Source organism: Grammomys surdaster, unplaced genomic scaffold (assembly GCF_004785775.1).
Source record: "Grammomys surdaster isolate TR1022 unplaced genomic scaffold, NIH_TR_1.0 273, whole genome shotgun sequence".
NCBI lineage: Eukaryota > Metazoa > Chordata > Mammalia > Rodentia > Muridae > Grammomys > Grammomys surdaster.
Window position 1 is genome coordinate 4,224,757 of NW_021604714.1, and position 25,991 is coordinate 4,250,747.

The following is a 25,991-nucleotide window of genomic DNA, read 5'->3' on the forward strand; positions in this document are numbered from 1 at the left end:
CGTGCGCCGGCGCGGCAGAGCGCGCGCCCACGGGCGCGGGGCCCGGGCGGCTGGAGAGCGCGGCGCGCAGGCGCCTGGCGGCCAACGCGCGCGAGCGGCGCCGCATGCAGGGGCTGAACACGGCGTTCGACCGGCTGCGCCGGGTGGTGCCGCAGTGGGGCCAGGACAAGAAGCTGTCCAAGTACGAGACCCTGCAGATGGCGCTCAGCTACATCGTCGCGCTCACCCGCATCCTGGCAGAAGCCGAGCGGGACTGGGTGGGGCTGCGCTGCGAGCAGCGGGGCCGCGATCACCCCTACCTCCCATTCCCGGGTGCTAGGCTCCAGGTAGACCCTGAGCCCTACGGGCAGAGGCTCTTCGGCTTCCAGCCCGAGCCCTTCCCCATGGCCAGCTAAGCTTCAGGGCAGTCACCTTTTCGGCTTAATTTCCTTCTCCTTTCAGACCGGTGGATGAAATGAGTTCATTGCCCGCTTTCCTCCACTTTTCTTGTGTTTTGTAGGTTTCCTGAGTGGACATTGCGAATGACTTTGGACTTCTGTGAAAATGATGCTCTATCCCTTTTAGCCTAAGGCACGGGGCTAGGGTCTAGCCGAATTAGTAGAGGACTTGTCTTTGCATGTATGAAAGCCGTGGGCTCGAGCCCCAGCTACCGCGTAGGCGGAGCACGGTGATTATATATATATATATCTCCCTGTGGCAGAAAAAAAGGTTGGGTTATATATATATGGCTCTGTGGCAGAAAAACAAAAGTTGGGTAAGACTGGTACTAAACCATCAGACGGATAGTTAACCTTCTTAAACTTTGCAAGTTTGTCCCTATTGGGAGAAGTTATATTATGTGATTTGTTTATGTTCCGAGCAGCTATTTTGTGGTGTAAATGCATTTATGCCCTGTATATTGTGTGTGCATGCATCAGGTAGAGCAAGACTTTGTTTTTTTTCGGGGCGGGGGTGGGGAGGTTGGTAGAGTACTTGGGCATGAGCGCTCCGTATTTTTTTAACTGTACACATTAAAATATAGATTTTGTAAAATACAACTAATGTGAGTGTGTTTTAAACTTACACATATTCTCCTAGATTCCTGGAGACAGTCAAGACCTACTGAGAGGGTGATGTTGAATGCTTCCCAGGTATAGACCCGGGAGTGTTTTAACGCCCCCAAGCCAGTGTGGTGGCTCACCGTACAATGTCAGCTCTCTCTCGAAAGCTGAGGCAGGAGAATTACCCTGGGTAATATTAAGCTAAATTAAAATAACATGTAGCTTTCAGGTTGGAAGATATTTAACATTCAATATTTTAGTTTCCTTACCAAGCCAGTTAGTAAATTTCCTTACAAGTACCCAGATATATATGCATTCCAACATGTGTCCACACACATAATTGTATACATCTGCATACATTGATGCATAGCCAACCAAGAGAGTATTCCTGTTTCTATAACAACAGGAAAATTAATGTTGCTTGTGGAAATGCTTTCCTTATCATCTACAGTTTGAACAGTGACGGCTTCACTACTATCATGGCTGGTGGAAAGAGAGTGTCTATACACACAAAATGGATTTGGGTTGCTTTAACAAGTTACCTGAGCCATGAGCAGACCAAGCCTTCATCTAGACTGGCTGTGATCAGAAGCACTTTGTGAATTGGGGGCTTTGTGAATCGGTGTGTGGGGGGGGGGCAGGGGAAGCCGTTCACAGTTAGGAAAAGCAGGACACTGAAGTTATCTGAGCATTTGGAATTTGTCTCAAAAAGTCAACAAAAGCAACAGTGCCCAAGTTTTCTGACTGTGGATTCCAAAGTCCAGCTACCAACACAATCTATAAATCTATAGGCCATCTCCATCAGAATGATTGTCTTAGTGTTAGTATGTGCCAGGGATATAGCTCAGGTAGTAGAGTGCTTGCCTCGCCTGGCCCTGGGTTCTATTCACAGTTCGGTATGAAGTGCCTGCAATCCCAGCACTCAGGAATAGGGGCAGGAGGATCAAAAGTTCCCAGGCATTCTTCGCTACATGGTAATTTTGAGACCGACCTGGACTACATGAGACTCTGTCTTAAATATAATCAAATGTCTATTATGGGCCCCCTGGAAGGCTGTTGAAGGGTTTCCCTTTCATCTGCTGCTGTTAATAAGATAACAAAGTTGGTTCAGGACTTTGATTTTTCACTGTAGATTACAGAGAAAAATGCTTAACCTCTTGACTTCATAGCCCCAGAAAATGCTATGACAAAGAACAAAGAAAACAAAACAAGGTGGTAGGAGGACTCCTGAGGGTGACCTCTGACCTCTCATGTACACACACACACACAGACACACACACACACAGACACACGCATACCATACAGACACACATATACAAGCACACACCACACAGATACACATACACTACTGCACACGTATACACCACATATACACAAACACACATACACAAGCACACAAGTACCACACATACACAACCACATACACCATACACACATATAAAGCACACCTGCACAAGCACACCTACCCACCACATATACACATACAGATACCACACACACACAAACACACACTACACAGCACACACACATACCACACACAGCACAGCACACACACACATATCACACACTCAAGTACACACCTACAAGCACCTACACACACCACACATCTTTGTGAAGTCAGTATTCAGACATTCTCAATCTTTATTCCATTGTTTTTGAAGACTTGCCCATCAGCTACGGCACATTTTCCAGTGTTCACATTTGAAATAGTTTTCTTTGTTTCTTTTTTTTTTTTTTAAGATATATTGACTTCTTCTATGACAACACAGCATATGGGCTGCTCTATTTCAGCAAAGCATGGATACTGACTGGTACCTGTTTCTCTGCAGGCTCCGGGAGCTCCATCCTTCCCCTGCCTGTGCGGCTGGGAGGCCCGCGCATGCGCACGTCACCATCACTGGCAGTGCGGCAGACCCCCCAAACCCCTTCAGTAGTGCAGGACCAGTGCAGGATGATGAGAGAGCTCCTGAGGGGCCCCAGGCAATTAAAACAAAACTGGGAGCGTGGGGAGGAGTCTCTAAGTAAATCCCATGAATAACACTTGCTTTGTTCCTGTCCAAGGAAAGCGGATGCATTCTGCTTATTTTGCAGTTAAAAAAAAAAAAGACCCCATAGTTATAGAAAATCAACAAAATTTGTGTGAAATTCCTGCAAATTATTAAAATTCCCCTTACATTTTCCTTAATAATTCATAGACATAAGAAGGTTTCTTTTAATGTGGATCTTTATATTGAAAATGAAGGGCTAACGTAGGCCAGGAAATCTATTCTTTTTATGTGCATTTGGTATTTTGACCTACATGGATATCTGTGTGAGGGAGTTAGAGCCAGGGAAACTTGAGTTACAGACAGTTGTGAGCCACCATGTGGGTTCTGGGAATTGAACTCAGGACCTCTGGAAGAGCAGCCAGTGCTCATAACTGCTGAGCCATCTCTCTGGTCTCGGGGAAATTTAATGTTAAAATTTATAAAAAGTAAATGAAACAGAAGTTTTCCTTTAGAAACAGAAACGGGGATAAGGTACAAACCTTCATTTATTAATTGTATACTAAAAAATATACAGTTACAGGGCCTGCGAAATGGCTCGGGGGTGCTTGCTGGTGACCCAAGTTAGAGCCACGTAAGGTAGGAGGGAAATCCTTTCTGAAGAGTGCCAAGATATTTTACACCCCACCTCCCACATCACACACACACACACACACACACGCACACACACACACAGAGATAATAATAATGATGATGATAACAAAGCAATCGAAGAAGCTGGATCTGCTGGCACAGTTTTGTATCCTACCATTAGGAGGTGGAGACAGAGTTACTTCAAGGTCACCCTTCGCTACATAGCTAGCTGGTCAGTGAATAGCCTGAGCTACATGAAACCTCTCAAAAACAACAACACACTTGCACACGTAGCCAGGCATGGTGGCCTATAATCCCAGCACTTGGAAGGCTAGGCATGAGGATTCAGAGTTCGAGGCCAGCCTGTTCTACTTAGTAAGAAATGAATCAGCCTGGGCTACAGAATGAGATCGTCTCCAAAATGAAACAAAACGTACATGTATCTCATCCTTAAATTATTTATTGTCAGATGAAGTTCAGCACTTTTAATTTCTCTATTCACTCATGCGTTAAAAACCTCTAGCAAACTGGGCTTTAAAGGCGTACAGCCGTTTCTTTATGCCTCAGCATTTACGGCACCGTCTCCAGAGACTGGAAGCCTGTGTTCATTGTCTGTTTCTTGCAACTTTGAGGCTCCTGCTCTCGAGAGTCTGAAGTGGCTATTACTTCCATATTAACAAAAAGGCAGCGTGTTTGCAGTTCCCTAACATCAGGGATGCTAGCTAACATAATTAGGCAGAAATCAGGGGCGAACATATTTTTAACTAATATGCAATTTTTTTGCACTGTACAGTTTTTTTTTAAAAAAAAAACACATGATATTAGCAACTTTTAAAGCATACGGATAAGCACTGTGTCGTCAAGTTTGTACGATGCTTCTTCGGTCATTCACTCTCTGAAATGCTGATCCACTCAAACAGGAAGAGGCAAAGTGTACTCTCACAAATACGGTTGGAGCCCAGGTGAGGTACCCCACTGGTGAGATACATTGACTTTCAACCCAGTCACTAGTCCAAATATTTTACCTCAGGGTTACCCAAGGGCTCTGGAAGGACTTTTATAAGGTCAATTATGAGTGAATTTGCCTATGCTTCCTGTTTCTCTAGCACCCTTGGGTTTACAACCCATTTCTAACATTACTGGGACATGGGTGAGGGATTTCTTACAGGAGCAGAAATGACTCAGAGATAGCTGTGTCACCAAGGCCTACCCCATCTTTGGAGACAGCTCACAAGAGTTGGGAACCTGGAGTACACTGCACAGCCTGCTGGCAGGTTGGAGGGCATCCTTTCTAGGTGCCTCGGTTGGTCTAAACCTCTTCACGGGGCTGGTCCGCTCTTCGCAGCTTGGCTTGTCTGGGAGCAACTCTTAGCAGTCTGTACTGTTTCGTCTTGGGAAAGAGGGGCCTAGTGAACCTGGTGGGTGGGTTTCAGGTCTCTCTCACTGAGCTGTAGCCTTCACCCGCTTCTGTGGTTAAAACAACCCATTCATAAGTAAACATTAATCTCAATTGAGGGCTCCTACCCTGCCTTTGATCATTCAGTTCCTGGATAAAAGACAAACACAATCTTTATATTTACAATAAGCCCTTATTAGCACTAAACCTGGGAAGATATCTACCCTCTATGCTATTAAAATATATTTCCTATTTATAACCCCGAGTTATTACTTACTGTTTCATCTGGACTGCTCTTACCTCCAATTGGCCAGCCCTCAGGGCCATGCTTTTTTTTTTTTTGACTCCTAACCCATGGCATCTTTCTCCTCTCTCCATCTTCTTCTCTCTCTCCCTCCCTACCTGCAACTTCCTCTCCAGCCTCCAGTCCCACCATTCCCCTCCACAGCCCGGTCACAGGCTCTAGCCTTTTAAGGACCAGTTAAATTAGGGGGAAGGTTTACATTGTATTACTTGAGTACTGATGGTCTGCTGTAGTGTGTGTGTGTGTGTGTGTGTGTGTGACCACTTCTTGAAGATTCAGTATTAGCACTAGAATACAAGCAACATCAGGCCAACCCACTACACATTTGCGGGACAAACATGAACCATTTGAGGAGTCTTCAAAGAACCTGTCCCTACAAAAGCCAGCTTGACTCCTAGGGGAACAATTCTCCATGATAGGTTATCCAGAGTCCTGTCTGGGAACAGCCAGTTATGCCTAAGATTGGGGTCACTACAGCTTGGGGTAGGGGGACAGGCCAGGGGTGCCAAGTATCACACAATGCATAGGACAGCTCCCTACAGTGAATGATTACCCAACAGTGGTGAGACTCGGTGAAACCTTGATATAAAATAACCCAGTAGCACAAACTGGAACGCTGAGAGGTGTTGTAATTTGAGTGAAACAGCGCCCCCTAGTGTCAAATATAATATTTATCTTAGTTCTTGAACAAAAGACAAGATTTTAAAAAAATACTCCGTGAGCTGGCATCGGAGATGAAGGGTATTGGAATACATAGGATTAGAGCCAGGCATAGTAATGGCAATATTACACATACATATTCAAGAGGCGTTCTCAGAATTTAGGGAGAATATTGGTTGTAAGGGATTTCATAACAAATGCCACTATGGAAACAACATATTACTACATTCTGTGTGAGACTGAAGTTGCCCCTAGGGCTGACAAGACGGCTGAACGGGTAAAGGGGACTTGCTGACAAGACGGCTGAACGGGTAAAGGGGACTTGCTGCCAAGCCTGACAGCCTGGGTTTGATCCCTGGGACCTTTGTGGTTGAAGGAGGGAACAGACTCCCTCAGGTTGTCATCTGACTTCTACATATGTGCCGGGGCATATCTTGCCCTATGTAAAAATAAAATTGCCTGTCATTGCATATATGACATGGGACGCAAGGGTCACTGCCTGGAACCTGCGTTTCCTAAGGATGTAAACTTTTACTCAAAACTGAAAAGAGTGAGATTTTTGAGTGTGCTTAAATGTAGTGTGTGCGCCTGTGTGTGCATGTGTGTGTGTGCACGCGCGCGTGCGTGAGCGTGCACACACATGCACGCATATGTGTGCATATGTGAATGTGTCCATGTACATCTGTATGGGAAGGCCAGAGGTCTACACTAGTGACAGCATCAAACTCTCACCACCATTTTTCTTGAGACAGGGTCTCTCACTGAACCCGGAGCTCAATAACTGAGCCAGACTGTCTGGCCAGCAGGCTTCATTCAGGGCCTCTCCTGTCTTTCTGTGTATCTCTCCCCAGAGCTGGGATTATAGGTGCATGCTTCCTCAGTTTGCTTTTTTTGTAAACTCTGGAGTATGGAACTCAATCTTCATGCTTACACGACAAGTACTTTACCAACTCAGCCACCCCAGCCCGTTTTTTATTGTTTTGTAAGACACCTTTTAAAAAACAGGGTTGTCCTGTGTACTCCTGGCTGACCTGGAATTCACTGTGTAGATCAGGCTATCCTAGAACTCACAGAGATCCACCTGCCTCTACCTCCTGAGTGCTGGGATTATAGGTATATACCACTGTATCTGGCTGGTTTTGATTTTTTGAAATGGGGTCTCATGTAGCCTAGGCTGGTTTCAAACTCCCTGTGAAGCAGAGACTGATTTTGCACTCTTAATCCTCCTGCCTCAGCTTCCCATGTGCTAGAGCTATGAGCACATACCACGATGCCTGACTTGAAAAGATTTTGTTATGAAAAAAAAAATTAGGGGCTGGAGAGATGGCTCAGCGGTTAAGAGCATCGATTGCTCTTCCAGAGGTCCCGAGTTCAATTCCCAGCACCCACATGGTGGTTCACAACCATCTGTAATGGGATCCGATGGGGTGTTTGAAGACAGTGACAGTGTACTCACATACATGAAATATATAAATAAATCTTTTTAAAAATAAAAAAGAAAAAATAGGATGAAGAACACTGGAAACTTCCGTTTATAGATGTCTTAAATATATATCATCTCTCTGCTAATCACGCTGTGAGCTCTGGAGGGCAGAGCCTATGGTCTTACTTATTTGGGGTGCGTGGGTACCATAGAGTAGGTGTATAGGCTAGAGGACAATTCGCAGAAACTCACCTTTCACCAAGAGAAAGATGGGTTCCTGTGGGTTCCAGGATTCAAACTCAGGCTCCCAGACTTGGCGGCAAGTACGTTTTATCTGTTAAACCAGCTCTCCAGCCCTTTATTTTTATTTTCAAGTCTCCCACAATACCTAACGTAGGATCTTACACAGAGTAGACACACATAAGATTTTTTTTTGAGTAAATGAATTTTATTTTTATACTGGAAATCCTCCCTTGAAGCAAAGAAGGTTTCAAGCCTTTCTAAGCAATTACTATTTCCAGCTGAAGCCACTTGAGAAGGATGCCAGCTGAGGGGGGACCTGGCACAGAGAACATCTGAGATTTGATCAAGGGAATTGACAACAGACGCCTGGCCCCGGCTTGCCTGCAGCAAACCGCTGTGACAACTGTTCCCGGGGACACGTTTGGACTGGCTAAGAATGGTAGAAACCGAATGGTAGTTCAGTCTAGGAGTCATTACCCAGCAGATGTATTTCGAAGGTCTACACTGTGCTCGGTACCCTTCTAGGCACGAGGGATGGAGGTGGGTGTGGCTTTCTGCCTAAAATGGCGCTGATAGGCTGGTGGAGCTTTGTTTTGACCACGTAACAAGCGGAGTGTGAAATCTGAGTGTCCTAATAAATTCTCTCTTGTTTTGTTTTCTCCTTAAATTTCAGGCACATTTTGGCTTCTTATTACGTGACTCCACAGGTAGGATAACGCAAACTAAGTGTTTTGCCACTTTGGAGGGGAGGGGCTTTTGGCAAGATCCTCTAATGCTAAACGAGTTCATTTAATTAATTCATCAGGATGACCGACATAGATGTAACCCATGAAAGGTGACAATGGGCTCCCCATCTTTCTCCTCTGTATCTATCCTAAGGTTACTAACTTCTCTCAGCCCTGGCTATGGCTCCTAATTGCTACTAGTTGGGCCTAGTATCCCTAACACACCGGGTGGGGGAGCATGCTAGCCCCCTACCCCCCACCAAAAGCTGTGTGGCAGTGGCGTGGTATCTTTGGTTTGGGTGTATTATCTACTGGCGTCTTTAAGATGCACAGCCTTATATCTCTCCCTCAGCCAAGGCTCAAAAAGCCCGGGCCAACTTACTGAAAATACTTCTTGCCGCGGGTCCCACAGGATGGGAACTCACTCAGATCCAGTTGTTTGGAAACCACTGCATACGATCAGTCTTCCTTCCCTCCACAGTCCACCCTCTTCCACAGCAGACACCCAGACATCCTTAAAGTTCATCGCTTTCCACTACACTCCGAGAAGTGCAGGAATACATCATCGTGCTTTCCATGGAGGAGAAGGCAGAAAAGATGTCGAGTCCTTTGCTGGTGAGAGACCCGTAGCGGCTGCCACTGGGCCGGATGGATATGGGCGTTGGGATTTGCTGGTGCCACTGAGCTGGAAAATGGACCAAATAAAGTATTTATGATCAAAGGAATCAATGGGAGGAACATTGCCGAACAGATTTGACCCTTGTGTCAATATTTCCTGTGGATCCTTGGTAAAGCATTTAAGCATAGTTGAGTTTCAGAGACCCCGTTTGTAAGAAGAAACATTAAAACCTTCCTGATGCTAACTTGGTAGTACACTCCTTTAATCCTAGCACTTGGGTCATGAAGGCAGGAAGATGCGGAGTTTAAATCCAGCCTTGGCCATATAGCAAGTTTGCCTCAGTCTGGGCTTCATGAGACCCTGTTTAAAATTGAGGAAGTGCAGAGAGAGAGGTAGAGTTATGGAGACTTGAGAAGAGAAAGAAGCCTTCATCCTGGGATGAAGTCTCTCACCTCCTGGGAAGTAAATATTCCAGCATAAGGCCAGGCATGGTAGAACATGCCTGTAATCCCAGCACTCTGGAAGCAGAAGCAGGTGGATCTCTATGAGTTTAAGGCCAGTCTAGTCTACAGAAAGAGTTCCAGGCCAACTAGGGTTGTATAGTGAGACCTTGTTGCAGAACAAACAACAAAATCCAGCACAATTCACAACTGCTTGCTGTTTTTCTCTTCCTTCCCAGCTGGAAATGACTAGTTTCAGCTCCAGGGATCTGGCTCCCTCTCCTGGCCTTCCCAGGTCCCTGCACTCACTTGGTAAGGACTCACACAGATACACGTAAATAAAAGTAAACTTTAAAAATAAAAAATCTCGCCGGGCGGTGGTGGCACACGCCTTTAATCCCAGCACTTGGGAGGCAGAGGCAGGTGGATTTCTGAGTTCGAGGCCAGCCTGGTCCACAGAGTGAGTTCCAGGACAGCCAGGGCTACACAGAGAAACCCTGCCTCAAAAAACCAAAAACAAAACAAAACAATAATAATAATAATAACAATAATAAAATAAAATAAAAATAAAAAAAAAATCTGTACTCAGGCGGCTCTCATGGAGGCAGCTAGTGCGAGGCTGGGGAGCGCTGAGCCGCACGTCGTGCCCTGCGCTGCCCAGACTAGCAAACAATACAGTCAGGATGGCTAAAGGTGATCCCAAGAAACCAAAGGCCAAGATGTCTGCTTATGCCTTCTTCGTGCAGATATGCAGGGAAGAACATAAGAAGAAAACCCCAGAGGTTCCAGTTAGTTTTGCAGAGTTTTCCAAGAAGTGCTCTGAGAGGTGGAAGACAATGTCTAGCAAAGAAAAATCAAAGTTTGATGAAATGGCAAAGGCAGATAAAGTACGCTGTGATCAGGAGATGAAAGATGATGGACCAGCTAAAGGAGGCAAGAAGAAAAAGTACCCAAATGCCCCTAAAAGACCTCCGTCTGGATTTTTTTTATTCTGCTCGGAATTCCGCCCCAAAATCAAATCCACAAACCCTGGCATTTCCATTGGAGATGTGGCAAAAAAGCTGGGTGAGATGTGGAATAACTTAAGTGATAGTGAAAAGCAGCCTTACATTACCAAGGCAGCAAAGCTGAAGGAGAAGTATGAGAAGGATGTTGCTGACTTAAGTCTAAAGGGAAGTTTGGTGGCACCAAGGGTCCTGCTAAAGTTGCCTGGAAAAAGGTGGAAGAAGAAGAGGAGGAGGAGGAAGAGGAGGAAGAGGAGGAAGATGAATAAAAACTCTGTCTCTTTGTGAATACCTTAGAGTAGGAGAGTGCTGTGATCGACACATTTCTTATTTGAGTTGTGTCTATTGCCCTTGTTAGGTTTAATTACAAAATTTGATCACGATCATACTGTAGTTTCTCAAAGTGTCAGTGGTTTACATGAAGTGGCCGTGAGTGTCCAGAGCGCCCTGAAACTGTATCAAAGTTGTACATAGCTCCAAAGATTTTTAAAATGAGCAGGCACTCTTGAGTCCTCCTCACTCCGTGCACTTTGCTGTTGGTGTGACAAGGCATTTGAAGATGTTTCTGGCATTTTGTTCTCAACTCGTAAGGTAGTGTTAACTATATGGTTATTGGCTAGAAATCCTGAGTTTTCAACTGTACATATCTATAGTTTGTAAAGAGAACAAAACAACCTAGACAGATTCTTGATGCTCCTTGTTTGGCATGGAGGCTGTGAGGGGAAGATGCCTCTTGGAGGGGGCCGTAGCTCAGGGCGAGCACTGTGAGGCTGGACCTGTTGATACTGCGGTGGGCATCCGTTTAGCTCCAGGTTGTCTTGTTTTTGTATATAGTGGCATAGCATTCTGCTGGCATTCTTAGTTGTGGAAACGGGGGAGGGGTCAGCTGGCATGAGAAGTGTTTGGAGTTTTTTCCTTAGTTAAGTGCAGTAGATTTTAAACTTTTTAAAGAAACTGTAGAACTCATCATTGTCAGCAAAGCAAAGAACTACCGCATCAATGGAAGTTCAAGAACCCTCTATACCTAAACGCAATTTGGAACATTCTGTTATTTTTTTTGTATGTTTAGAATGCTGAAGTGTTCTTGAAGTTAAATAAACAGTATTACATTTTTTTTTTTAAAAATCTCTACTCATGTCTTTTCCCTCTTGATTCGTGAGGTTATAGAAGGGTTCTGGAGATGGCTTCACTAGAACTATAATCTGATAAGGTAAATCTGTGAATCACTGAGGTTGGGCAAGGAATTCAATACATGTCCTTTTCTTTGTACATGGAATTTCTGTTGGAATTCCTAGAAAAGGAGGAGTAGTAAAGGCACTTGATGCCAAGCAGTCTGACCACTTGATTCTCAAAACCAGAAAACAAATGGTAGGGAGAGGCCGTCTTCCAAGCACTAAGTATAATGTAATCTATCCAATGTATGCATGGGACGTTCTACAATAATCTTTAAAATTACTTAAAAACTGTCGTCCACACACAGATATTCCTTGCATGAGGTCATACTCACCATATATATCCAACCTAGCTGTGCATGACACGATGCCGGCTTCATTCTTGGCTGACAGCGTGTACCACCCAGCGTCGGACTTCTTGGCTGGCTGGATGAGGAGGCAGACATAGCCTGTTGTGTCCTGGTGCATGCTGGAGAAGAGACATATTCACCTTTAACTTAGGAGCAGAAGCATCTCGGTTAATCTTAGGCTTGGAGAAACTCTTTGAGGAGGGACAGGGGAAACTTTGCTTTTTAACCTTAGCCTAGAAAAGCCTTCATCTCAGTCTCCCTTGTTTTCTTCCTATTCCTCCCTCAGGCCCCGACCTCTCTTTGAGACAGAGTTTCATGGCTGGTCTGGAACTCACTAGGTAGACCAAGCTAGCCTCAACTCAGAGATACTCCTGATTCTTCTTGCTATTACATCCATCCCTCTCCTTCTCCCCCTCCTAAAGACTGATTTGAGTATGTATGTATGTATGTATGTATGTATGTATGTATGTACATCACATACATACAGATACCCATAAGAGGGCATCAGATTCTCTGGAACTAGAGTTACAGATGGTTGTGAGCCACCATGTGGGTGCTGGGAACTAAACTTGGGTCCTCTGGAAGAGCAGCAAGTGCTCTAACTACTGAGCCATCTCTCCACTATGCCTTTGTAAGACAGCATCTCATGTAGCCCAGAGAGGCCTTGAACTCACTATGAAGCTGAGAACTTCAACTTTTGGTCCCCCTGCCTCTACCTCTCAAATGCTGGGATACAACATCATCGCCAGCCCAACACGGCCTTTTACTTCTTAAAACACCAAAACCAGAATCTTTCCCAGGTCCTAAATATAATAGAAAATATGACACAAATATGCAAGATCTTGTATGTTCCTTGTATAATTTTTAAGATTTATTATTTTCATTTATGTGAACATGTGTGTGCCTCTGTAAGTTTATTTTCTACATGTAGACGAAGGAGCCTGTGGAGGCTTTGTTTGTTTGTTTGTTTGTTTTTTCAAGACAGGGTTTCTCTGTGTAGCCCTGGCTGTCCTGGAACTCACTCTGTAGACCAGGCTGGCCTCGAACTCAGAAATCCGCCTGCCTCTGCCTCCCAAGTGCTGTGATTAAAAGCATGCGCCACCACCACCCGGCCTCTGTGGAGGCTTCTTAAAGGGGGTGTTGGATCTCATAGAAATGGAATTACAGTCTGAGGCTTTAAGTGGGTGCTGGATCCCCCAGAAGTGGAGTTACGGGCAGCTGTGAGTTACCCGATGTGCATGCTGGGAATTAAACTTGGGTCCTCTGCTGAGCCCTTTGTCTAGTCCCTTCCTTGTATATTTTTAAAAACTTTTTTTTTTTTCATTTTGGAGGCAGAGTCTCCTATAGGCCAGCACAGCCTCCAGCTTGCCATGTGGCCAAGATGCTAACTGTGAACTCCTGATCCTACCTCTGCACTCCTGGGTGTGGCCAGCCTGGGCACTCACTGTCCCTCAGTCTCTCTCTCTCTCTCTGATTGATATATATATATATACATATATTATATATACATACATATACATATACATATACATATACATATACATATACATATACATATACATATACATATACATATATATATTAGCTGTCTTCAGACACTAGAGGAAGGCATCAGATCCCATTACAGATGGTTGTGAGCCACCATGTGGTTGCTGGGAATTGAACTCAGGACCTCTGGAAGAGAAGATAGTGCTCTTAACTTCTGAGCCATCTCTCCAGCCCTGGTAAACACATTTTTCCCCCCAAGGCAAAGTGAAGGAAACAAAACAAAACAACACTTCTGAGAGGGAGAGAGGCTCAAAGGGAAGAATTCCACCCCCTCTCCTTCCTTTTGAGACTGAGTCTCACTCTAGTCTAAGGTTGATTCAGAGCTCACTGTGTAGCCCAGGCTGGCCCAGAACACATACAATGTGGCTGAAATGTAATGAGCATTGAACTTCATGAGAGCAGCCAGCTGTAAAAGGCTGCAGGCTTATTTGGATGGTCCCACGAGCCCTTCTGAACATGGAAGTGTCCACGGAGGTGGAGCTGCTGTACCTGATCCTCTCTCTAGTGAACGGGATGGTCTCGTTGTCTTTCTTCCAGTAGAACACAGGCGGGGGCATGCCTATGACTCGGCCTTCCAGTCGCACAGGGTGGCCCTCGGGAACGCCGCTGTTCTGGAGTTTCTCCAGGATCACGGGCGCCTTCTTTACCTCTTTGGCTGAACAAGAGAAATGGCTTTTCTATTTGTTTTTGAGACAGAGACTCAGGGTGTATCCTTGGCTGTCCTGGAACTTGCTTTTTAGACCGGGCTGGCTTTCAACTCCACCTCTGCCCCCAAGTGCTGGGATTAAAGGCATGCACTGAGCCTGAAACAGTGACTTTTTAAAAATGGTTTTTCAAACGTATGTTCAATTGGTTAATTTGTGTGTGTGTGTGTGTGTGTGTTTGTGTGTGTGCTTTTTTTTCGGGAGTCAGTTCTCCTATTCCTCCATGTGGGACCCGAGGATCGAACCCAGGCCAGTATGCTTGGTGGCAGGCAACTGAGCCATCTTGATAGTTTTGAGAATTTTTCATGCACTAGAACTGATTTTTTTTTTGAGGAATTTACTTCATAGGAACTAAATTTTCACTAACTTCATTTTTTTTGCTTATTTATTATTTATGTGCATGTATGTGAGCTGGAATGAGTTATGTGCACTATGTGCGTTCAGGATCCCTTGAAGGCTAAGAGAGGACTTCATACCCACTGGAACAGGAGTTAAAGGCTGTTGTGAGCTGCTGTGTGGGTGCTGGGAACCAAACCCAGGTCGTTTGCATGAGCAGCAAGTGCTCTAACCACCGAGCCACCTCTCCAGCCCCCAGCCAACCTGGTAGGTTTAATCACATTGTCATTTTTCTTTCTCATAATGTGTTTGGAACAAAAGTCTTTACAGAGGTGATGGCACACACCTTTAAATCCCAACATGTAGGATGCAGAGGCAGGTGGACTTCTGAGTTCAAGGCCAGTCTGGTCTATAGAGCAAGTTCCAGGACAGTCAGGGCTACACAGAGAAACCCTGTCTCAAAATACAAAACAAAACTCCCCCAAATCCAAAAACAATAACAACAAACCAACCAACCAATCAAAAACAAAAACTAACAAAAAACAAACAAAAAAACCCAAAAAAAACCCAAAAAACCCCAAAAACCAAAACAACAACAACAAAAAGTTACAAAATTATGCATTCCAAGAAGTAGCCTCATATATCAAAGTCATTGTTTTAGAAATATGAGGAAAATGTAAAAGCCCGCCGCCCATGCAAAATGACTGTTTTCTTATTATGTTGGCAAGGCTAAACTAAGGGGGTGGGGAGTGGGGGAAGGAGTCACAGAGGAATGGCTACGGGCCTTGAGGGAGGGCCAACAGTCCTGATTTTCTTTTCTCTTCTTTCTTCTTACCTTCTTTTCTTTTTGAAACATTTTCTCTGTAAGGCCTTGAACTCTTGAACTCAGAGACCCACCTGCCTCTGCCTCCCAGATGCTGGGACTAAAAGCATTCGTCACCACCGCGCGGCTCAGATTGGTTTTCTTAATGGACCACCCACAGCTGGAGGGAGCCTAGCCTTAGAATTCTTAAGTTCCAAAATGAAATTCTGGCTGGACCCCTGGTCTGCATCAGACGATACCCTACTTCCCTTTATTAGGCCTTGCTGTCGTTGGTTCACATCATCTTAGAAGGGTAGAGGCTGATTTGTTTAGCGATTCCACATTTGATGAGAGCCTTCGGCTGAGGCAAACATCAGAGAAACACAACAACCAGGGTCTCGGGAGACGGCTCAGTGGGGAAAGCCTTACTGTTAAGCCTGAAGACCCGCCCACTCTTGATCCCTCAGGCTTGCATGCTGGCAGGAGCCAGCCTACTCTGCAACCTGTACTCTGCCACACAGAGGCCATGGGATACCCGCCCCCTTTCTCCATAACTGAAAGCGCAACACAGGAAACAGAGCCTCTGGCCCCAGAAGCCCAGAGTCTGCAGGGAGGCAAAACAGTGAGTCATTATACAGTAGTCCACACGCACTCTGCGAATCTTGCCTGTTCTTGTGCCATAGAAACAGAGGCGGTTTCGAAGGGCTGTCTGGTAAACCCACTGTGCCCCGGTGGTGACCCTGGACTTAGGCTGTTACATTTTATTCGTTTCTATTTTTTATTCTGGAGAGGAAGCCCGTGGTAACTAGGCTGGTTTCAACCTCACTGTGTAGGTTGACTTCCTGTTCCGCCTCTGCGGCTGTAGAGTATCAGATATATACTGCCATTGCTGGTGTATAAGTAGGCTAGCTGTGCTCTCGGGCACTCTACCAACTGAGCTGATAAACCCTTGGTCCTGAAGTTAGGCTTTACAGAAGGGTGCTGAGTAAAGAACATTCCAGGTAGGAGGACCATGGGCGTGATGCAAGGATATGTAACTCAGGCGACAGAGGATCCTAGTGTGGTCCAAGAATCAGTCTGAAGGGCATAAAGTTAGACTGTAGTGCCAGCCAATGAAGACGCATTGATTCCTCGGTCAATTATTGCAATTGTTCCAATTGATTATATGATTACAATGAAGAAGAAGCCATTTTACGTGTCAGGGTTACTACGTACCTCAGGAAGCAGCGCAGAAAATATGATTTGCTACTGAGATTGCTGGGGCAAGGGACTCGCCTGAGTATTTGGACAGTCACTTTGCAGGAAGTTCTACCCAGGAGTCCCATAGCAATCCTTACCTACCACAGTGAGCTCCAGACTAAAGGAATTCTGCCCGGTTTTGTTGGTAGCCACGCACGTGTAGGTCCCTGCGTCGCGTTGGGTGAGCGGGTCTATAAGCAGAGAGTGGACTCCCGTCTCTCTGACCAGCATCTTGTGGGAGGCGTCGGGTAGCACAGGTTGACCATTGAGCAGCCATGTCAGCTCCGGGGGTGGCAAGCCACTCACCTAACAGATGACAGAACCGTTGATGTGGATGACAGACAGGCAGATTCATCTGGTGACTGAATTCTTTATACTTATTGGCACCAAACATAGAGTAAAGGAAGACATGGAAGGGTGGGGACTTTGCCGCAGCCTTGGAAGGGGGGGGTCTGAATGATTGGTGCTGTGACTTTGAACTGTGTGGAATCTCAGCCCCATTTCAGTCCTGATCGATCCACGTGATTATGTCCCAGAGTGATGACAGAGACAAATAGAAAAACCCAGGCTGTGGCATAAGAGAGAGATGACTTCAGCTTAGATACCAGAGTTAGAAAAGGCAGCTATTAAATCAAGGTTCTCAAATTTTGTTCATGGACTATATTTTAGAAAGAAACCTTTGAGAACTAATTATAATATTAAAACAGAATCTCTGGGGAGAGAAGCCAGGAGCTGGTATTTTTTTAAAGTTTAGAGAGGCAGGGGGGCATACAACCTGGATATTATTTAGGCACCAACTGGGGAGATGAGAACCACACACAGAAAGGGGCTCTCTGCACACGCTTGCTCTTCAGCCTGGACTGACCTGCGCCTACATTTCCCATAACACCCTGCACGGTTGCCTGGCATAGAAGCGATGACATCAGTGTTCTGTTACATGGAGAGACCATTGCCCTGCCTATATGAAGCCTCATTTCTGATTGGGAAATTAGAATGCAGAATGACAAGAGATGACAGAGGTGGCTTAGTTCGAGAAAAAAAAATTTCTCCCTTCCATGTAACCAAAGACGCAAGATTCAAGCTTCTGGCTTCATAAAGAGTTCCAGGGACCACATAGAAAAGTCCACAAGTTATTTTCTCAAAATAATCAACTTGATATAATGCCCACATAAAATGGGTTTGCTTTAACGATTTTATGTTTCCATACTCTTTATTGTTAAGATAAGGGGATTTAAGATGCTAAGGACACGTTTGTATATGGTATCAAAAAGATTTAAGCCCTCTGAAAGAACCTATGGAGAGGACAATTTCCCTCCCCTTCCTCCAGACCCCTTCATCTGAGAGGAAAACCTTGTAAAACAAATACAAACAAAAATGAGTGTAAAGAAATAACCAGATGCAAAATCTGGACAGACCTGGTACTAAGGACGGGCAATGGAAGTACCTTACAGTCCAGCCGACAGAGGCGGCCCTCGTGAGCCACCATATCCCCAGGGGCCTGCAGGAAATGTGGTCGGAAAAAGCGTTCCTGTAGAGGCTCTTTGTCTCTTTCTTGCATTCTGGACCTTCCTCTATAAGAAACATTTACAAACATATAACAATAACTGTATGCATTTAGGCTATACGGCTATCATGAGATAGTCTCCTATAGCCCAGGCTAGCCTTGAGGTTATTAGTAATCAAGGATGATCTTGAACTAATCTCTGATCCTCCTGTCTCTACCTCTCAAGTGCTGGCATTATAGGCTTGCAGCATTATGCCCAGTTTATACGGTACTGGGGGAAATCTAGGGCTTGGTGCATGTTAGGTAAGGACTCTACCAAATGAACCACACCCCTAGAGTAGAGAGGAATTACTAGACCATCAATCAATCAATATCAAACAATCACAGCTTACAACTGATACAAATACACACACACACACACACACACAGCCCAAACCAAACCCAAAGCTTTTGGTGGCAAGTATCTCATACACTATAGTATTATTTATTTCTGATCTCTGAAATTAAGTCAATAGGCTCAGGGCTGGGTGCTTCCAGAGGACCCAAGTTCAGATTCCCCACACCCACGCTGAGTGGCTCACACTTAAATTCAGCTTCAGAGGGTCCACTGCACCTGCGCTCATGTGCGCATGACCTGCCCATACACGTAATTAAAAATAATAAGCCAGGCAGTGATGGTGCATGCCTTTAATCTCAGCACTTGGGAGGCAGAGGCAGGCGGATTTCTGAGTTCGAGGCCAACCTGGTCTACAGAGTTCGTTCCAGGACAGCCAGGGCTACACAGAGAAACCCTGTCTTGAAACAACAACAACAATAATAATGATAATGATACTGATAATAAAAACTACATAAGCAGTCCTTGGCCTCTTTCTCTCTGAAGTCATGCAGTGTTAGTCGGCTTAGCTCCTCTCTCTGTGGCACCTGACATTTGTTGAAAAGTCATCAAAATAAAGAAATAAATCCGTAGTCAGTCTGACAGCCCAAAGAAGAGGCCTGTGAGTCACCCAGAACAGGATGGCCGTGACTGCAAGAAAAGTCAGTTTGGTAATAAACTACGGCTGAAATTAAAGAGGACCATGAAATTGAACTAGTAAGAGTGATCAACGGTAACAGCTGTTCTCGAAAACAAAACAAAGAAGATAAAGGAGGGGCTGAAGACGTAACTTCACAACGGGCAGCAAGACACCTTAGGAAACAGGGGCCTTTATTTTAGTTCCTTTAGTAAACTATGTCATTCGTTAGCCTCAGCAACCACGGAAAGCTTCACTAAGTCTTTGTGGCATCCCAAGACTCAAAGAGAAAGCTGAGTTCTTTCTCATTAATGGTTTGTAAAAAGCCGAGAGGAAAACCAGTTATCATGAAGACTATAGCAGAAACATGCAGCCCTCAAGTTTCTGTTCGCTGGTAGAAAAGTCAAAGGGCCTCATCGTGCGTTACGTGGACAGGAGCCGATAGTTACAAGTTTTTGAACCACCATGATTGCGCCAAAGGGTCGAAGGATGTAGTTCAGGTGGTCCAGTTGGTTTGGCATGTATGAAGGTCAGGGTTCATTTCCCAGCAGCACTTAAACTGGGAGTGGGTGAGGCATGCCTACCATCCCACTGCTTAGGAGGTGAAGGCAGAATTATCAGTTTAAAGTCATTCTCTGCTATACAGTAAATTTAAAGGTCTGGCTACATGGGAGCCTGTCTTTACAAAAGGAGTTAGGGGTAGGGCTGGAGAGATGGCTCAGCTGTTAAGAGTACTGGCTGCTCTTATAGAGAACCCAGGTTCAATGTCTTCAAAACTCACAACTGTCTAGAATTCCAGTTCTAAGGGAATCTGGCATGTATATGTATATTTATATGTATCTACACACACATATATACATACACATACACACATTTACATATATAAATACATGCATACATATGCATATATATACACATACATGTATACATATACATACATATATACATATACATGTGGGCAGAACACTAATGCACATAAAATTAAAAAAAAAATAATAAAGTGTCCAAGCCCAGAGCGTCTCAGACAGATGCATCTCCTGAGGGTTTTGTTAAAGTGTGGATTCTGACTGGGATGCTTTGGATCAGGCTTGATGTCTGTATTCCAAGGAGCTGCCTGGTGGTGGCGCTGCAATGTGTGTGGTACATGTAAGCAGTGATCCGTAGACCTTACAACTGCTGTTCACTGTGGTGACTGGGGACACGGGAGGGCTCCAGAAAAGGGGGAATCTCCTGTCTTTACCTGTGAGATGGACCGGCAGGGCTGAGTCGGTTTCGAATAGGCAAACCCTGTACCATCAAGTGGCCAGAACAGCTGATTCTCCCCTGAGAAGCAGAAAACAAAAAGATTAAAATAAGGAGAAATCCATATGTCTCAATTTACATTATAGTTTTGGTTTAGTTTTCAAGACTGGGTTTCTCTGCATAACCCCTGGCTGTCCTGGAACTTGCTCTGTAGACCAGGCTGGCCTCAAACTCAGAAATCCACCTGCTTCTGCATTCCAAGTGCTGGGATTAAAGGTGTGCACCAACACTGCTTGGTTAAAAGCAATGCACCTTTAAATGTGTGTGTGTGTGTGTGTGTGTGTGTGTGTGTGTGTGTGTGTGTGCCCACGCACGCACATGCTCAAGTGCATTTCCATGTGTGTATTGAGGCCTGGGGTTGATGTTGGGAGTCTTGCTAGACGGCCCTCCACTTTAGTCATTGAGGAAGGATCCCTCTGTTGAACCCAGTGCTTGCAGATGTGACTAAGGTGGCTAGCAGCTTGCACTGGGGCTCCCCTATCTCTTCCCTCCGGGGCTTGAATACCAGGTGGGCCACCACACCCACCCGGCATTTACAGGAGCTCTGGTTCTCACACTTATACAGGCAGCGCTTCAGAAAGCTGGCTTCTGGGGCTGGCTGGCCCAGAGGTTAGGAGAGCTGCTCTTTCAGATGACCTAAGCTGTTCCCAGCACCCACATAACCATGTAATTCCAGTTCTAGGGGGTCTGTCACCCTCTTCTGATCTCTGAGGACATATGCATATTTTTTTTTCCTGAATTTAACATTACTTGTAGCAACAATGCAAAGAGCATGGCTAGATATTCTTTATGCTTTCCTCAATAGAAATCCATCAACACTGACATTTCTGGGGGGAAGGCATGAAAATAGGAATGGTGGCTATATGTATCTTCAGTTTGGGTAGCAATTGAAAATATTCTGTCCTGTCTTTTAGGGGAATTTTAAAACTTGGTCTCATTCAGAAAAGAAAAGCAGAAGATTACAGCTCTCCAACTTTTATCCATAAAGATAAAAGAAAAAATATGATATAAATTTGAGAGATATTTCAAACTTTTTTCCCCTAGATTATTTTAATTTTCAAAGGGCTTGTTTAAAGTATGAGTATTTTGCTCAAATATGCATCTGTGTCCTATTTATGTCTGATTCCCTTGGAAGTCAGAAGACGCCCGAACTCCTAGAACCAGAGTTACGGATGGTCCACTACTGTGTGGGTGCTGGGAACTGAACCCAGGTCCTCTGCAAGAATATCAGGTGCTCTTAATGTGCAGATCCACTCTTCTACCCTCTTTTATTTAACTAATCTGTATTTATTTGTATATGTATATACGTCTGCCAGGTATGTGGGTGTCTTCAAAGGCCGGAAGAGGGCCTTAGAGCCCACAGAGCCACGGAGCTCAGTTATAAGTAGTTGTGAGCCGTCTGATATGGGTGCTGGGAACTAAACACGGGTCTTCTGGAAGAGCAGCAAATGCTCTTAACTACTGAGGCCCTTGGTTTTGGTTTGACTTGTTTTCTGCCTCCAAAGTCAATAGATTGAGACCCTGAGCTGATCCTGCTTGCCTTTGCTTGCTTGTGCAGGGCCTCAAGCATGCTAGAAAGGCACTCTAAATACTGAACTGTATCCTCTAGTGTTGGGAGCCGACTCCTAGCAGAAAGCGGCTATCATCTTTGCAGCCATCTCAAGCCATATACCCTGACAAGAGACTTGTTTTCAACAGCTCACAACAGCTGAGCAGACTCTGATAAACATCTTGCTTTTCTCCCATATCTTGTTTTTTTTGTTTATTGCCCCCAGCTGCAAGGCACATGTGGTAAAGTGTCTTCAGCCATGTTCCCCTGCTTGTGCTTATATATACCCAGGATTTCCATTCAATAAATGGGACTTGAACAGACACCCTGTCTAGTCTCCATTCTTCGAGTCTCTTGCCCCTCCATCCCCACTCTCTCTCTTGCAGACCCCACTGACTGACCCACTCGGGCCGGGTCACTCCAGTCCCAGCAATGTCTTCTGACAAAGGCAGTGAGTAGCCAGCAGACTGGTCTAAATTTGACCCTGTGTTCTTGTTAGGCCCAATCACAACGCTTCTTCATGCTTCTTAATGTCTAGTTCACAAGCGACATCAACCACTCCCACCAGTGTCCAGGAGCCCTGCAACCGACCTGGGGGTTGGCCGCCATGATGGTGTAATTGCCGTCATCATCACCATGGGTGGATTCAATGTGTAGCGAGCAGGTCCCATCCCCTTCTCTCCTCATTTTACAGTGCTCGTTTCTCTTAGAAATCTGCTTCCCATCTTTGAACCAATAAACCTAGCATGAGAGAGAAGCAAGGAACTGTTGGTGAGGACATACTGTGAGCATCTTCAAGGGTGGAGATGTTCAGAGCTACGGGACAAAGACCAAACACCATCTCTGTTGCAAGACACTCGTCTTTTGCAAACACTGAGAAAGATCATAAAACATGTTCAAAATGACAGTGTACTATGCAGTTCCACCTGTGCCTATACAATACCTAAGTTTAAAAAAGTACAATATGATCTAGCACTGTGGTAAAGTTTTTGACTATCTTTATTGTACTTCGTAATTAGCTTAAGGATGCTTGAAGGATTGCTAAGTCTTCCCAGGCAAAATGATGAACAAGGAACCTGGGTCATCCCTCCATTACTCGATGTAAGTCCCAGCTATAAAGCAGATGCAGGTATAAGCACCTGGATGGCTCACCTTGCTTGAAAGGCTAGCGTGGTTTATTGGACGGAATAAGGCTAGTATCAAGTTGCTAGATTTACCCTCTGGCTAAAATCCAAACTCTCAGACTGAAATCCACAGATTGGCTGTGTACGTTTCTGTGGTTGGCTCTGCACAAGTAAAGGATGAGCTTTTCAAGGCAAGGTAGATAGCGTGATGGTTATAGGTGTTCATCTGCCGTTGCCCCAGTTACCTAACCCTGTGTGGCACCACCACCACACTCCTGTTTGGGAACGCAGATCCTGCCACAGCAACACCGGGTGCAAAGCCTTTTCTGATTGCCAGGGAATGTGATGACTCAGAGCCAGTGACAAGCATGGGACATTCTTGGCGTTTGCTACCCTAACAGTAAGGACACTGATATAGCTCTCTTTGTATGACAAAAGGCACCCTGTGGGTCTTAAATAGAAACTAAATACAATGAGAAATATTAACTGGATGGGTTCGGTGGCTAAGAGGGCCAATAATCCAAAATAAGCCACCCTGACTAAGAAGTCTGTTTTAAACTTTTATTAAATTCAAACAAAGTTTGACGTGATGGCACTTGCCTTTAATCCCAGCCCTCCAGAGACAGAGGCAGGTGGATCTTTGTGACATTGAGGCCAGCCTGGTGTACATAGAGAGTCCCAGGCCAATTGGGACTACAGGAGGCCCTGCCTAAAAAAACAAACAAAAAACCCTGAACAAGTCTGATTTCTTTTTGGCCTAATGATCTTGTTCCTGATACTTTTCAGCTAAATACTGGGGGCCTTGCTAATTTTTGAGAATTGTTTTCCATTCTTATTCTGTAGATATTTCACTGTAGTGTGACAAGTTTGTGTGTGCATGTGTGTGTGTGCATGTATGTTTGTGTGTATGTGGGTTTTTTTTCCCTGAATTAGGCTGGCCTCAAATATACTATGTAGCCAAGGCTGATCTTGAACTTCTGATTCACTTCCTAAGTGTTGGGATTATAGGCATGCATTGTCATGTCCAGGTTTTATATGTTTTGGGGGACTGAACCCAGGGCTTCATGCTTGATACATAGTGAGCTACATCCCAAGCCAGAGACTTTTCTTTTTAATGTGTCTCTGGTGGGTGGGTGGCTGGAGTAAGAAGAGTCCAGAAGAGGCTATCATCAGAGGTCCTGGAGCTTGAGTTACAGGTGTTTGTGAACCATCCTAAGTGGGTGCTGGGAACTGAATTCCCATCCTGTAAAAGCAGCAAGTGCTTTTGGCTGTGAACCCTTCTTTCTAGCCTTCTGAGATAATTTATGTTCCTGGTATGAGGGACGCATGCTGGTGTCTGTCCACTCAAGGGGACAACCCTGCCACTGCGCTACAGCCCAGCCCTGTGAGACTTTCTGAAGACCCCATATATATATAATTCTGTGCTGTTGGTGATCACCTGGTGGGTCATCTTCCCTACCTTTGGAACAGGTATCCCAACAATTTTGCAGGTGAAGGTGACTGGGGAGCCTTCAGTAACCCGGAAGTGCTTGAGTCTTTTGTCAAAGATGGGTGCGATGCACTTGCCCGTGGGGATTTCCTCGTGTTGTATCTCGTCATCGGATTCATCGACGGGAGTACGTTCCAGGCGGAACTCTATCTCGTTCATCAGCCTCTGCTCAAAGCTGGAAATTTTATATTCCTGTCAAAGAAGAAGGGTATGTTGAAATGTCTATGTAAAATAAATTTTATCACCATTGTTAATATAATTGTATGAGGGGCTGTGTATGCTTGCTGTGGCCCCATGCTAATGTCCTAGACAGCTCTCTGGAGTCAGTTCTTGTCTTAGTTTTTGTTTTGTTTTGGTTTGGTTTTTTGTCTTTTTTTTTTTTTAAATAGATTTATTTTTACTTTACATGTCTGGATGTTTTGCCTGAATGTAGGTGCTTGGCATTGAATTCAGGTCTTCCAAAAGGATATACAGTACTCTTAACCACTGAGCCATCTCTCTGTCCCCTTAGATGGGAGTTTCTGTTGCTGTGATGAAGACTAGGACCAAAAGCAACTCTGGAAGGAAAAGATTTATTTCATCTTGGAGGTTACATCATCCAGAGAAGTCAGGGCAGGAACTCAAGGCCGGAGCTGAAGCAGAGGCCGTGGAGTAACAGCTTACTGGCCTGCTCCCCATGGTTGTTGAGTTTGTTTTCTTATACAGACCAGGACCACCTGCCCAGGGGTGGCACCGCCTACCATGGGCTGGGCCCAATCACATCAGTCACTGATCAATACGATGCCACAGACACTTGCCTGTAGGCCAATCCGATGGAGGCATTTACTCAATTAAAGATTCCCTCCTCCCAGATATGACTGGATCTGTGTCAAGCTGAGAAAAACCAGCCAGCCACAGCTCTGCTTTTAACTTGTCATGGGTTCTGGGGATGTTAACTCCAGCCGTCAGGCTTACAGAGGAGAAGTATATAAAAATATATCCCATGGTGAAATGGAAATTCCAGCTTCAGAAAAAGGCTGTTGAAGCGGTAGAGAACTTCACTGACATGGATAGTTTGGGTCTGGTTCACTTTGGTGTGTGATGGTTAAGTTTATTTGCAAGCTTGTTAGTAATAACATTTATAAAGTTAAAAAAATATATGGTCAGATATACTTGATCAATGTACCAACCATGTAATCTGATGTATTAACTGAAGACGAGGGTTAAGATAAGAATGTACAGGCCAGGCTGCTTCCGTGACAGATTAAACATTTGGCAGGCGGAGCCTTAGGAACAAGGTCATTGTGACAGAGAATCCTGCGTGGCCTGTTACTAAATCCCTGAGCTGATGGGTGGTTTGAGCAGCAGGTTTGCTTGATCTCAAGGTCAAATGTGTTTGCCACACATGGAT

At 45.0% G+C, this 25,991-nt stretch overlaps 2 protein-coding genes and 1 pseudogene across 3 annotated transcripts in view; 2 read left to right on the top strand and 1 right to left on the bottom strand.

The window, feature by feature from the left end:
• The window catches only part of Atoh7 (atonal bHLH transcription factor 7), a 910-nt gene extending 515 nt beyond the window's left edge, over positions 1–395 (top strand). The window contains exon 2 of one of the 2 annotated variants that reach the window (XM_028776765.1): positions 29–395. In XM_028776765.1, the coding sequence (XP_028632598.1) occupies positions 29–395 (367 nt within the window). The remainder of the gene's footprint in view (positions 1–28) is intronic. The other variant, XM_028776766.1, reaches the window with a different exon arrangement.
• A 7,472-nt stretch (positions 396–7,867) lies between these two features.
• The window catches only part of Mypn (myopalladin), a 92,263-nt gene continuing 74,139 nt past the window's right edge, over positions 7,868–25,991 (bottom strand). The window contains exons 13-20 of the mRNA XM_028776850.1: positions 24,572–24,793; positions 22,580–22,729; positions 20,378–20,460; positions 18,068–18,194; positions 16,722–16,929; positions 14,032–14,197; positions 11,980–12,113; positions 7,868–9,094 (exon numbers count right to left, since the gene is read on the bottom strand). Coding sequence (XP_028632683.1) covers positions 8,925–9,094; positions 11,980–12,113; positions 14,032–14,197; positions 16,722–16,929; positions 18,068–18,194; positions 20,378–20,460; positions 22,580–22,729; positions 24,572–24,793 — 1,260 coding nt within the window. The 3' untranslated portion in view covers positions 7,868–8,924. The remainder of the gene's footprint in view (positions 9,095–11,979; positions 12,114–14,031; positions 14,198–16,721; positions 16,930–18,067; positions 18,195–20,377; positions 20,461–22,579; positions 22,730–24,571; positions 24,794–25,991) is intronic.
• LOC114628879 lies at positions 10,152–10,741 on the top strand (annotated as a pseudogene).